General features: G+C 40.2%; 1 protein-coding gene across 3 annotated transcripts in view; it reads right to left on the reverse strand.

Moving 5' to 3' along the window:
• The window catches only part of SMC6 (structural maintenance of chromosomes 6), a 32,515-nt gene extending 21,864 nt beyond the window's left edge, over positions 1–10,651 (reverse strand). The window contains exons 1-6 of one of the 3 annotated variants that reach the window (XM_084284098.1): positions 10,533–10,651; positions 8,141–8,291; positions 5,668–5,816; positions 4,405–4,522; positions 1,612–1,717; positions 341–477 (exon numbers count right to left, since the gene is read on the reverse strand). In XM_084284098.1, coding sequence (XP_084140224.1) covers positions 341–477; positions 1,612–1,717; positions 4,405–4,522; positions 5,668–5,811 — 505 coding nt within the window. In that variant the 5' untranslated portion in view covers positions 5,812–5,816; positions 8,141–8,291; positions 10,533–10,651. Of the gene's footprint in view, positions 1–340; positions 478–1,611; positions 1,718–4,404; positions 4,523–5,667; positions 5,817–8,140; positions 8,292–9,938; positions 10,046–10,527 lie in introns of those variants that run through there. The other 2 variants (XM_084284099.1, XM_084284097.1) reach the window with 2 other exon arrangements.
• Positions 10,652–12,189: the final 1,538 nt, after the last annotated feature.

Consider the following 12,189-nt stretch of genomic DNA (forward strand, 5'->3'; position numbering starts at 1 on the left):
TATATATATATATGTTTAATTTTTCCAATATGATATTTGCATTTGCACAGAAATTTGTACTTCTATTTAAAGCCACTTCTTACTTCAATTCCTCTGTGACAGAATTTAGGTAAATCAGACAATTCAACAGCAACAAAAAAAAAACTACATAAAACATAATGTTGTATGACCTCACATCATGCAGAACCTGACACAACTGCTTTTTACTTTCTAACATATGAAGGTCTAAGATGTTAAGGTAAATGCAAAACTGCTGACCTTATAAGAAACAATCTGTCATTAACAACAAGGCATTTAAGGCAATGAGAATATTTGAAGAGCTTTAAAGACTAACACCAACCAGATTTGCTTTTCAGTCTGTAACTTCTGCTTCCTTCCAGAGTAATGTGCTGATTCACTATAATAGAGTCACCATACACTTCTGGTTTAAATGCATCTCTACCTTGGTTTCGCAATGTTATTGAGATATCTGCAGAACTTTAAACAAAAAAACACACTCAAACCACCACAGGCAAACTGAAATTAGTTCCAAATAAAAAAAAAAATAAAAAAACACAGAACATTCTAATTTTCCACAAAAATTGTCATGTCTTGTGTAGGTAGCAACTTAAAGTCAGTCATAGTACAAGTAAGAACAAAGCATACTGGTGCTGTTTGAGCCAAAACAGACATGTAGCCAGAAACATTGCTACACACTGTCCTTTTGCCCCTTCAGATAAGTTAGGAGTCAAGAGCAAATAGTTGTGAGAGCAGATTCCCCCACCTGTCCTTCCATCTGACTGCCTTTGTGTTTAGGTTGCAGAATCAAGTTCCTTTTCGGTTCTTCTACTGTCCCCAGACTGGTTTCTGGGGTAAAAAGCCGTTTGGCTTCTGTAAGCCATGCCTAACAAAAGTAACCTATAATTCACTGCTGAAAGCATTCTTCTAGGAAAGAAATTATGTGGTTTCAATTCTGAATTCAGATTTTCTGGTTCTTAGGTGAACGATGCAAGTGTCATTATGTATAAGGCACATACTGCAAAAATTTGTAGTACCAGGCACCTCTAAAAGGAAAAGCCTAGGACTCTGGGTTACAGCACTATGTAAATGTAAGCTTTTAAACCTCCTCCCATCTATTTTTGGTTCCCCTAAACATACTAACTCCACTCCTGCTGCAGACACAAATTCACTTCCTTTGCATTAAATAATCCACCTGCATGTCAAGGTCCTTGCACTCAAATCACAGGACTTATCACTTCTGACTTATCACTATTCTGTGAGTAGTGAGGTTAACTCATTTCCTATGTTTTTTTTGTTTGTTTGTTTTTAAATTAAATCAAATCCTTCTGTAGGATATTCAAGTATGCCATGAAAGCAATATACAAGAACTAAGCAATAAGCAGCTCATTTTGCTATGTCTTAGCTAGTTCAGAGCTAGTGGCATTCTACTGGTAAATTTCTATTTATTTATTTTTAATATGGCAGTGTTATGCTTTGCTTTTTTTTTTCCCTTATGAGTTAGACCCAGTTGGAAAACAGAGAGAATGAAGTTAACAAAAGGCTGATCAGCTAACCATAATCAAAAATCACTGAACTACATACCCCATCTTAAAACAAATAAGTTTTACTTACGTTGCTCCGGTTTTTACAAACATTTTTAGTGAGGAACCTCTGTTAGTAGCAGTGGCTTTCCCACCAAGTCCAACAATAAGAGCAGTTAACACAGAACTTTTTCCACCTGTAATAAAAGCATTGAAGTTTTTATTTTATTTTAAAGTTCTTGTGCTTTTTATCCAATTCACTTACCTTATAGATTTTCACAGAATCACAGAATTGTCTAGGTTGGAAGAGACCTCAAGATCATCAAGTCCAACCTCTGACCTAACACTAACAAGTCCTCCACTAAACCATACATGTATCACTAAGTTCAACATCTAAACGTCTTTTAAAGACTTCCAGGGATGGTGACTCCACCACTTCCCTGGGCAGCCTGTTCCAATGCCTAACAACCCTTTCAGTAAAGAAGTTCTTCCTAACATCCAACCTAAAACACCCCTGGCGCAACTTCAGCCTCTTCCGCCTCGTCCTGTCACCAGGCACGTGGGAGAACAGACCAACTCCCACCTCGCTACAGCCTCCTTTAAGGTATCTGTAAAGAGCAATAAGGTCGCCCCTGAGCCTCCTCTTCTCCAGGCTGAACAAGCCCAGCTCCCTCAGCCACTCCTCATAAGACTTGTTCTCCAGACCCCTCACCAGCCTCGTCGCCCTTCTCTGGACTCACTCAAGCACCTCGATGTCCTTCTTGTAGCGAGGGGCCCAAAACTGAACACAGTACTCGAGGTGCGGCCTCACCAGAACTGAGTACAGGGGGACAATCACTTCCCTAGCCCTGATGGCCACACTGCTTCTTACACAAGCCAGGATGCCGTTGGCCTTCTTGGCCATCTGAGCACACTGCTGGCTCATATTCAGGCAGCTATCAACCATCGCTCCCAGGTCCTTCTCTGCCTGGCAGCTTTCCAACCACTCATCTCCCAGCCTGTAGCTCTGCTTGGGGTTCTTGTGCCCCAGGTGCAGGACCCGGCACTTGGCCTTGTTGAACTTCATGCAGTTGACCTCAGCCCATCGGTGCAGCCTATCCAGATCCTCCTGCAGAGCCTTTCTGCCCTCGAGCAGATCAACACACGCACCTAGCTTGGTGTCATCTGCAAGCTTACTGAGGGTGCGCTCGATCCCCTCATCCAGATCATCGATAAAGATAAAAAGAGGACCAGCCCCAGCACCAAGCCCTGGGGAACGCCACTAGTGACTGGCCTCCAACTGGATTTGACTCCATTCACCACAACTCTTTGGGCCCGGCTATCCAGCAAGTGTTTATCTCAATGAAGTGTACGCCAGTCCAAGCCACAAGCAGACAGTTTCTTGAGGAGAATGCTGTGGGAGACGGTGTCAAAAGCCTTGCTGAAGTCAAGGTAGACCACATCCACAGCCTTTCCTTCATCCACTAATCGTGTCACTTTGTCATAGAAGGAGATTTGGTTCATCAAGCAGGACCTGCCTTTCATAAACCCATGCTGACAGGGCAGCCAGGTGGTCAGGCCCAGTAAGTGCCACATGATGACACTCAAGATAATCTGCTCCATGAGCTTCTCTGGCACTGAGGTCAAACTGACAGGCCTATAATTCCCCAGGTCTACCCTCCGGCCCTTCTTGTAGATGGGCATCACGTTTGCTAGCCACCAGTCGACTGGGACCTCCCCCGATAGCCAGGACTGTTGATAAATGATGGAAAGCGGCTTGGCCAGCTCCTCCACCAGTTCTCTCAGTACCCTCGGGTGGATCCCATCTGGCCCCATCGACTTGCATACATCCAAGTGCCGTAGCTGGTCGCCAACCATTTCTTCGTGGATAGTGAGGGCCACATTCTGCTCCCCATCCCCTTCCACCAGTTCAGGGTACTGGGTATCCAGAGAGCAACTGGTTTTGCCGCTAAAGACTGAGGCAAAGAAGGCATTAAGTACCTCTGCCTTTTCCTCATCTCTTGTAACTAAGTTCCCCCCCGCATCCAGTAAAGGATGGAGATTCTCCTTAGTCCTCTGTTTTGCATTGATGTATTTGTAAAAACATTTTTTGTTGTCTTTAACGGCAGTAGCCAGATTGAGCTCCAGATGAGCTTTGGCCTGTTTGCTTGACTGCTTATGTATTCAAGCACTTAAATTCCAATTTCTATCAGATACATAAAATAGTCATAGCTGTAGAAATAAACAATTACCAAACAACAAACAAACAAACAAAAAAACCATTCATTCTTTAAAGTACCCCCCCCCAAATTAATTCTGAGCCAAACTTCTGTTGCTATTCTTTAGCAATACGCATTCAACAAGATGTCCTACCTCAGGAGGAAAAGAAACTCCCTTCCTCACAAGCATGCAGAAAACATTTATACAAGAGAAAAAATCAAATACATATTATCATTCAGTTAACTAAAAGGTTTTAAGCTCTATTTAAACACTTATATTCAATTTTTGAAATGTTCCCTCCAGAAGAAGTGAACTTGCGAAAAGAATCACATCCTTCTAAAACAGCTTCTACTTCACATAAACTTGGACAATTACTATGTATTTTAAAATGAACATATGAGTACATGAAACTTATATTTGAATTATACATAAATTTGTATAATAATATGTTTTGCACATTATCTTTTGCAAACCTCTGAATTTAAAACTTCACTTTTTCATCAGCTCTGGACTACCGGCATAGACCCATGGGCTTCCTGAGTCTAAAACTGAACCAATCTACATTCTTAGAATTGTTAGCTCACCTATGTATCTTTCTTTTTTTTTTTTCCAAATCAAAATTAGATGTTTTAAATTATTACCAAAATCAGTCTTTTGGCATAGCAATGTTGCAATTAATACTTACTTCCATTGTTTCCAACAACAAAATTGAGATTTGATCCAAACTGAAAAGGTCCCAACATGGAATGGCACATAAAGTTCTTCAGCTGGATACTTTCAATTATCCCAACTTCCCCTACAGTCTAAATAGATATTATGTTATGTGTGCATTTTAATTAAATACATTTCATCTATTTTAAATTTAATGAGAATTCAAATGACTATGTTAAAAACCATCAATGTTAACAAACCACAGGGACATCGGAAGGGTTTAATGGTATTGTGAAAAGTTGCTTATTACATAAATTAAGATCAAAACAGTTACCCAAACTTAACTCTTAACAATGGCAAGTTTCAGTTCCTGCCATAACTAACTTACAATTAATATAAAAGATCAAGATCATAATACATACATTAGAGCAGTAAGTAAAGAGCACCATAGAGAGATTTCGTTATTTAAACACCACTAAGATGTCTTAGCACAATTTTGAAAAAGGGAAATAGAATTAAGTTAGCAAGGAGGAAATGAAACTAGAAATGAAAGGGACACCCCGATGTTCAACTCATACTATTTTGACAGGTAACTTTATCTGCAATGCTTCAGAAAAGCAATGCTTTCTAAGCAAACAAAGTTTTTTGGAAAAATAAGAAAATCCAATGACACAGAATAGGTACTGTTCAAGAAAATGAAGTGAGGAGTTACACCTCTGTGGATCATAAATCAACCTCAGTGTCGTATAACATGTAACACTGTACTCATGTGCTCAAAAATTACTTTTTTAAGAGTCCAACATCAAACTAAATTATTACGGAAAAAATGAAGAAAGGTATTCCTATTGTCAAGTTTCACTTCTAAAACAAGCATTTCAAACATTTTTAATTGCCATTTCAAAGTGTCAGCTATACAAAAGAAAGCATCTAGTGCTTCTTTTAGTAAACCATTTGTTTTTCTAAATATTTTTTCTTCTTTTCCTACAGCCCTAAACCAAATATGCCATACTTCTATTAAACAAAATCTTTCAACTTTACTTGGTTGTCAACTTCAATAGCATTCATTCCATAAAACCAGAATACTGTTATTTTATGATCAACTGTCAAAACTACATGATCCACAAAAATATGGTAAGAATGAACTCTTTCAGAAGTTCTCATTACAGCCATTCTCTCTATTTTCTTTTAGATTGGTTCAGTTGAAGCCTACATACAAGACTTATTTCAACATCAACCAAAGATAGAGAATTTTATACATCAATTTTCTTAGTTTTGGAATTTTTTTAAAACAACTTACCGACACAGAAGATAAATTACTATCAAATGAAAACAATAAGTTTTCTTCATCATTCAACCCATCACTGTGCTCATGTGTGAATTCTTGCCTCTGTCTTTTGTGGGATCTAGGCTTTGAAACACTTTCTTCCTTTCTCTTACCCATGAGTACTGAAAAAATAAAGTAATTATAGTGAGGATGTATCAAACTGTAGCCCAATATGTAGTACTGAATTTACTACTGAAACTCACAATCTGTATGTTACAAATATGCAGTACTGAAATGAGATTGAAACTTACAACCTGTTATATGAAAACATACCTACAGATAATACAGACTGCACTTATTTAATTTGATACAAGAAATTCAGTCGTTGCAGTACGTTCAACACATTTTTCAATAAAATGATTTGCACAGCCAAAAAGAAAGTGTATTAATTATACGTGGTTGAGAAATGTCTAGACAATATGTGGAATACATAAAGTCAAATAAAGGAAAATTTAGATTCATACTGCTGCTCCCTTCCTGCTTCTGCGCACAGCCAACCTGCTTTTGTTAGACAATGTTACGTGATCACAGTAAACAAAACGCTGTCATTTTACTAATGAAGGACAACAGTTCTCTATATAGAAAACTTACCTATACATACATGCATATACATATAAATGCTTCCTCTACAAAGAGATAAATAACCCACCTCACTACTATGACTAATAAGAAATAAATCTTGCAATTTAACAAAGTAACAAAGTCTACTAAAGTTGCATAGAAACAAAAGAACAGGGGTCTAGGATAGTCAAAATTTCACATTTTCTGCAACAGTATCGTTAGGGTGTGGTTCTTATTCCCCCTAAAGTGCATATTAGACTCTTTATACCTAGAGTCCCAAAGTACCACACAAAACATAGACCACATTACTTTTATCCACAGTAGAAACAAGGTCCTGTTCATACAAAGACAAAGGCAAAGACATTTGCCAGCAGTTAGGTCAGCTATTGATAAGTGTCCAGACCATGCTCAAACAGATATCCATTACATAACTTCTGAGTATCAAAATGTTTCCACAATTGAGCATGTTCTCCTGCTCATGCTCTGTTGCTTCCTTCCAGAAAAAAAAAAAAAAAAAAAAAAAGGCAGCCAAATTACACAAATCTCACCGGGCAGAATTCAGAGGCACTAAATGCAATTAATGTCCCCGACTACAGAAAAATCACTGAATGGCCTAAGAGTAGGGTGAATTCATTAATAATGAAAAAAAACAAAAATAGAAACAAAAACATGTGGGGTACCAAATCACTTCTTGTCACAGATATATTTGAAGTTAATGAGTGACAGTTTCCCTGTCCTAAATGACAGATGATATGACACAGGAAAGAAGCCTGGTGGGTCAGCCCAGCAGTTCTTAACATGACCTCCCGGATCCTTCAGGGAAGATAACAATGATCAACAGAAAGTTAGGTGGGCAGGCACAGTGGTTCCAGACATGCAATGTATGGTCCCAGGGGACCCCTACTCAGTGAAAGCCCTCAGGCATGCCCAGATCTTCTCCATGGTTCTCTCTCAAGGCTTGCCTGGGCTCTTGCTCCTGCAGTCTTCTATTCCAGGACTCTCCCCAGGATCCTCCAGACCCTATCAGTTACAGGACAGGGTAAAAGACCAGCTTGAATTCCTGGAGCACCTGATGACTGGCTGTCACCATCACCGGCATTCAGCCAGTAGCAGGATAGCAATTTTCAGTAGCAGGATGGCAATTTTCAGGTTACTTAGGGGAATGTCATCTGTGAATAAACTAAGTCCAGCCAGCCCTCTCATCTGCCTCCTCTGTTTCTGTCTCATCTCCCTAAGTTCAAGCAACTCTTTATGAAGCAGAATAATAAACTGACTGAAGGCACTGAAAATTGATGCAGAAAAAATACATATATTTTTTTTTTAAATTCCCAACCATTTCACCATACAAATTTGTATGTTTGGGTCAATGTGGAGATAGAGTGCTTCTTTTACTTGTGCCAGCTTAACGTTCCGGTCAAACTCTAGCCTCATTTCAACAACAAAAAAAAAAGTTTGAAAAGCTCATACCAAAAAGCAACAGAGACAATAAATATCATTTATTATATCAAACACCACAGACATTAAAATTTGTTACATCACTAAAGACCACTGAATTTCTATTCTGGGTATTCTTTGGGTTTTATAAAACAGTACTTGTTTATCTCCTCATTAATTGTCTTAGACAAAGCACACTAATAATAAGAAATAGTATACATCCCTTTCCCTCAAGTGCAAAAGATTAACTTCAAAGCAAAGGCAGACATGCAATAAGCTTCCCATCTTACCTTCTTGCAGTAATATCAGGGATGTCAGGTTAAGCTCTGGACTATTATAATGTTAATGAAATATTTACAGGGAATCTGCCGTTTCTATTTTATGTTATGTAGTTTAAGACCATACACATAAAAACAAGCAAGCAAATACGCTTCATCATTCAGTTACATACCTTTTACTGTGCTACTTTCAGTTTCCTATAAAACCATGTAATTATATTACTTGAATCAGGAAGGAGTTGCTTGTATGCTCTTGGAATTTACCCATCACCCAAATATGAAGGTAGGCATTTGTTCAATTTGCTGTTCCGCTGAAGTCTCACTCTACAAAGAAGAGAAAACACAAGACTTAAATGCTACAATGAATATTAACTAAAGAACAGGGCTATGAATTCCATTGCTATATCATTTGCACATCTAAGGAAAAGAGACTACGAGAACGAAGACAAAATAGCCTAGAAGAAAACTCACTCATGTAATCTAAGCATAAGGAAGTCAAAAAGAGAACAGTTTTCACTCCAGAACTCTCAAAGAATTAGTACTGAAGATAAAACTTAACAGAAACTTAAACTATTGAAACAGCCTCTGAAATTGTTATCACAAGTACCAGAAGATGTAAGATCAACAGTGCGTATAAAAAAGCAGAAAGGCAGAAGAAATTGACCTCATCAACAAGGAGTTCACTAATCAGAATTCACAAGAAACTAAGCTTGAAAAGTTAAATACAAAAAGTTAGAATAATTAGACACACACACACGAAACCCCCCACACGCAAGCAAGCAAACGAGAACACTGAAAATGACATATACTACACTCAAGCTTTACTTTTAGACCATCTTGGTGTTTCTGACAAAAAGAAGTTCCTTTTTTTACATTAACCACTTGTACCATGACACACTGATTTTCTTCATTAACTTTTAAATTGAAAAACATAGTCACTTGCAGTGACACTGGCACTGCTTATCATGATTTTAGCAGCAGCTTGGGAATACGTCAAGGCAAAGGAAAAGCTGCAGATGTGACCATTAAAATGTGCAAGTATCATACTGGAAACTATTAAACTGGCAAAAATAAAGATTAGTATAAGTATTTTAATGTATGCAATAGACCAATGGGAAGTTAACAATGAATACTATTGACAAACATTAACAGAAGTTTGTTTAAAGGACTAGACATCGTATTTTTAAAATGAAGTCTAAATGTACAGTTATGTTGTAATATGAAATAGGACTATGTTAATGGAAACTTGCAATGACAAAGTCAGGAACATCAATAATGTGAGAACTAGACTGTCATTCAGAAAGACAATACAAAAGTGCTCATTTAATAAAAAATGATCTTTACTAGCATGGAACGTAAGAGCACAATTAGGAGTAAAACCCACAGCTATTAACTGTGAGTGAATAAGGGCAAGAAATATCCAATTACAAAAACATCACAAGATCACTACAAATCATAACAAACAATTTTCATGCACATAATGAGAAAGTGAAAGGAAACCACTATTCCAAGATGTGCCACATGATACTGTCTAAAAGTATTTTAGGACTATTACATGCTATAATAGAAAACTATTTACACCACTAACATCAAAGTATAGGAAGACAGGCTGCATGCACCGGAGGCAATATGCATTGCCCAGGGCATTGCCAGGGCAAACCCAGGGCATCCTATTTCCAGTTTCCATTGCAATGCAGTTCTAAATTTTTCTTCCTTTCTCCCTGCCTAGCTGGTCACAGCTGGTATTGATAAATGAACTACATATTAATTCTGGTAGATACTAACAATAAAGGAAAGAAACATACCCAGCCAAAAAAGCCTTTTTTTTTTTTGTACTAAAAGATCTCTCAACACAGCCCTCTGGTGAGCCAGCTGCTCATGTTATCAGGCACACAAAGCCTGTACCACCCCACACAGACACTTAGCAAGCACCTGCCGGAGAAGCAGCAAGCAATGGCAGCTCTACCTCACCTATGGGGAGGAACAAAATCCCTCTGCTCTCAGCTCCCACACCACAGTTACTCCTTGTTTGTCCCAAAAGTTGCCCTGGACGACCTGAAAGGATGCAATCACCTCCCTGTTGCAAAGCTTATGTCGGTAGATGCACCGGACGAGAGAAACCTCACATTAGTTTCGTTTCTGCCATAGCTGGGAAGAGAAGGAGGAGAAGCAAAAAGACGAGGGGAAGGATGAGGAAGAGTAGAAAAAGGAGGAGGAAGGTGCTCCCTGGTCAGTATCTCCCTTTCCCCCTGCCTTTATAATGCCGGATGCCTCGGGGCAAACCCCATGCACTGAGCATGCAGGCAAACCCCTGCACTGAGCATGCAGGCAAACCCCTGAGCAGCAGGCAGGCACCAGGGGAAAATTTCACCCAGCTCGACCGCCACAGGGACAAGTCAGAAACCAAAAAACCCACCCTTGGGCACATGAATAAAAACAACACCCCTGGGCACTCACCCCGAGCAGGCTCAGCAAGGGCCCGGCCTTACTCTGCTGACAGCACAGCACTGCCGCCACCGGGACCCCTCACCCAGCCCCATAAAGACGACCCGTTCCTCACCCTACCTCTCCTCGATCCCACCGCCGAGCGGTGGGGTCGTTACAACCGGCTGAAAGCCGCACCCCCGCGGAGATTCCGAGCCCGTCACGGCGGGAGGCGGCCAGCTGGCTGCGACGGAAGAGCCGCCACGGGCGCGGCGCCTGCGCACTCTCCCGACCGCCTCCCTGAGGGGGCCGTTTCCCAGCGCCCGCCATTTTCTCGAGGGCGGAGCTGCCCTCGGGGCGGGGGCGGCTGTTAGGGCTGAGGAGCAGCGTGAGGGAGAGCGGGTGGTGCTTGGGGGGCCCTGGAGGTCTGAGCTGGGGAGGTAAATTTGTTTTAATTCCTCATTAGAGTTTGGTTGCGCTTTGCTCTGCCGCGTGGCAGGCGGCTGAGGAAAAGCCTGAGCCTCTGTGGGGGCTCGGGTGGGAAGGGGCGTTGGGTCCCCTGCGGCCAGTGTGGGGCTAGGGCTTTAGGTTTGTAGGCGTGCAGTCATTTTGTGCATCTTGTTATCGGGCAGGGAGGCTTCTGGAGAGGTCTTCTCGTTGTAAGCAGGCAGTCAGGGAATTCCCCTCTTCTTTCAGGCGCTACTTCAGGATCCCGAGTTCGTACCAAGGCGGGAATTTTATGTTTGAACAGAAGGCGCATGTGCGTCTCGGTGCTCTGCTTTCATGCGACTTCTTGGGGGAAAAGCCTTAGGAAGTTTATCTCCAGTGATTTAGAAGTATATCGGGAAAGAAGGAGGCTTGACCTCCCTCCTTCAGAAGTTTCTCTTTTCTAGGAAGACTAGAAACCTGCGATGAATGAACTTCAAAATCTGAATAGGCAGATCACTCCTATTAGGAGTAGTAGGTCTGTCTTTATGCAGGATCCAGACGTAAATATTTTACAGAATACCCTCAGAAAGTAGAAACTGGATGTATGGTAGGTCTTACAGATTTTCATAACTCAAACCGAAATATATTTTGAATGTAGGTAAGGAAATGTTACTGAGGACAGGACAGGATTTTGTTGGGAAACAAAATGGGAAAAAAGTTATTTGGTTGTTTTCTTTGTTTTGGTTTTAGTTTCAGATTTTTAAAACTACGTTTTTTTGTTTGTTTATATAACTGTTAATCTCATGAAACATTAAGTATTTATAGTATGCTTGTCTTCCCTGTTAATTAGGTACCATGCAACATACCCTAAATTATGCCACGTATTTACATGCTTTATTTATAATTTTAACACATTTCATGTGCTTGAGCCATAACAACAACAAAATCCCTCTACGTTACTACATAGTGTTCTGAGAGCATAAAACTAAAACCAGGTTGTGTGACTGAAGAAGTGGATTACAGAAACATGATATCTGTTGAAAGCAGATCTTTCCTTGATAATGTGATTTAAAAACAACCTGGAATACCTGCAGCAGAAACAGTACATTATTGAATAGCAACCTTGCTTTAAAACAGTTCTAAAGTACAAAAAAAGCACCGTACAAAGACAGACTTGCTGTTCAGACTCTGAAGGTGTTGAATGTGAAAGATGCATAAACTTAATGTGGCCGTGTTCACAAGAAGCCACACGATGGCATAACTACTCGTGTCCTAAGCGGATCTCAGAGTTCACCTAGTCATGACTTCAAAGGAAGGCGGTGTGTGTTATTTGAGCGTGTAGTAGTTTCAAAATCAGGATACAAGAAGT

This window comes from Netta rufina, assembly GCF_964035555.1.
Source record: "Netta rufina genome assembly, chromosome: 3".
Lineage (NCBI taxonomy): Eukaryota > Metazoa > Chordata > Aves > Anseriformes > Anatidae > Netta > Netta rufina.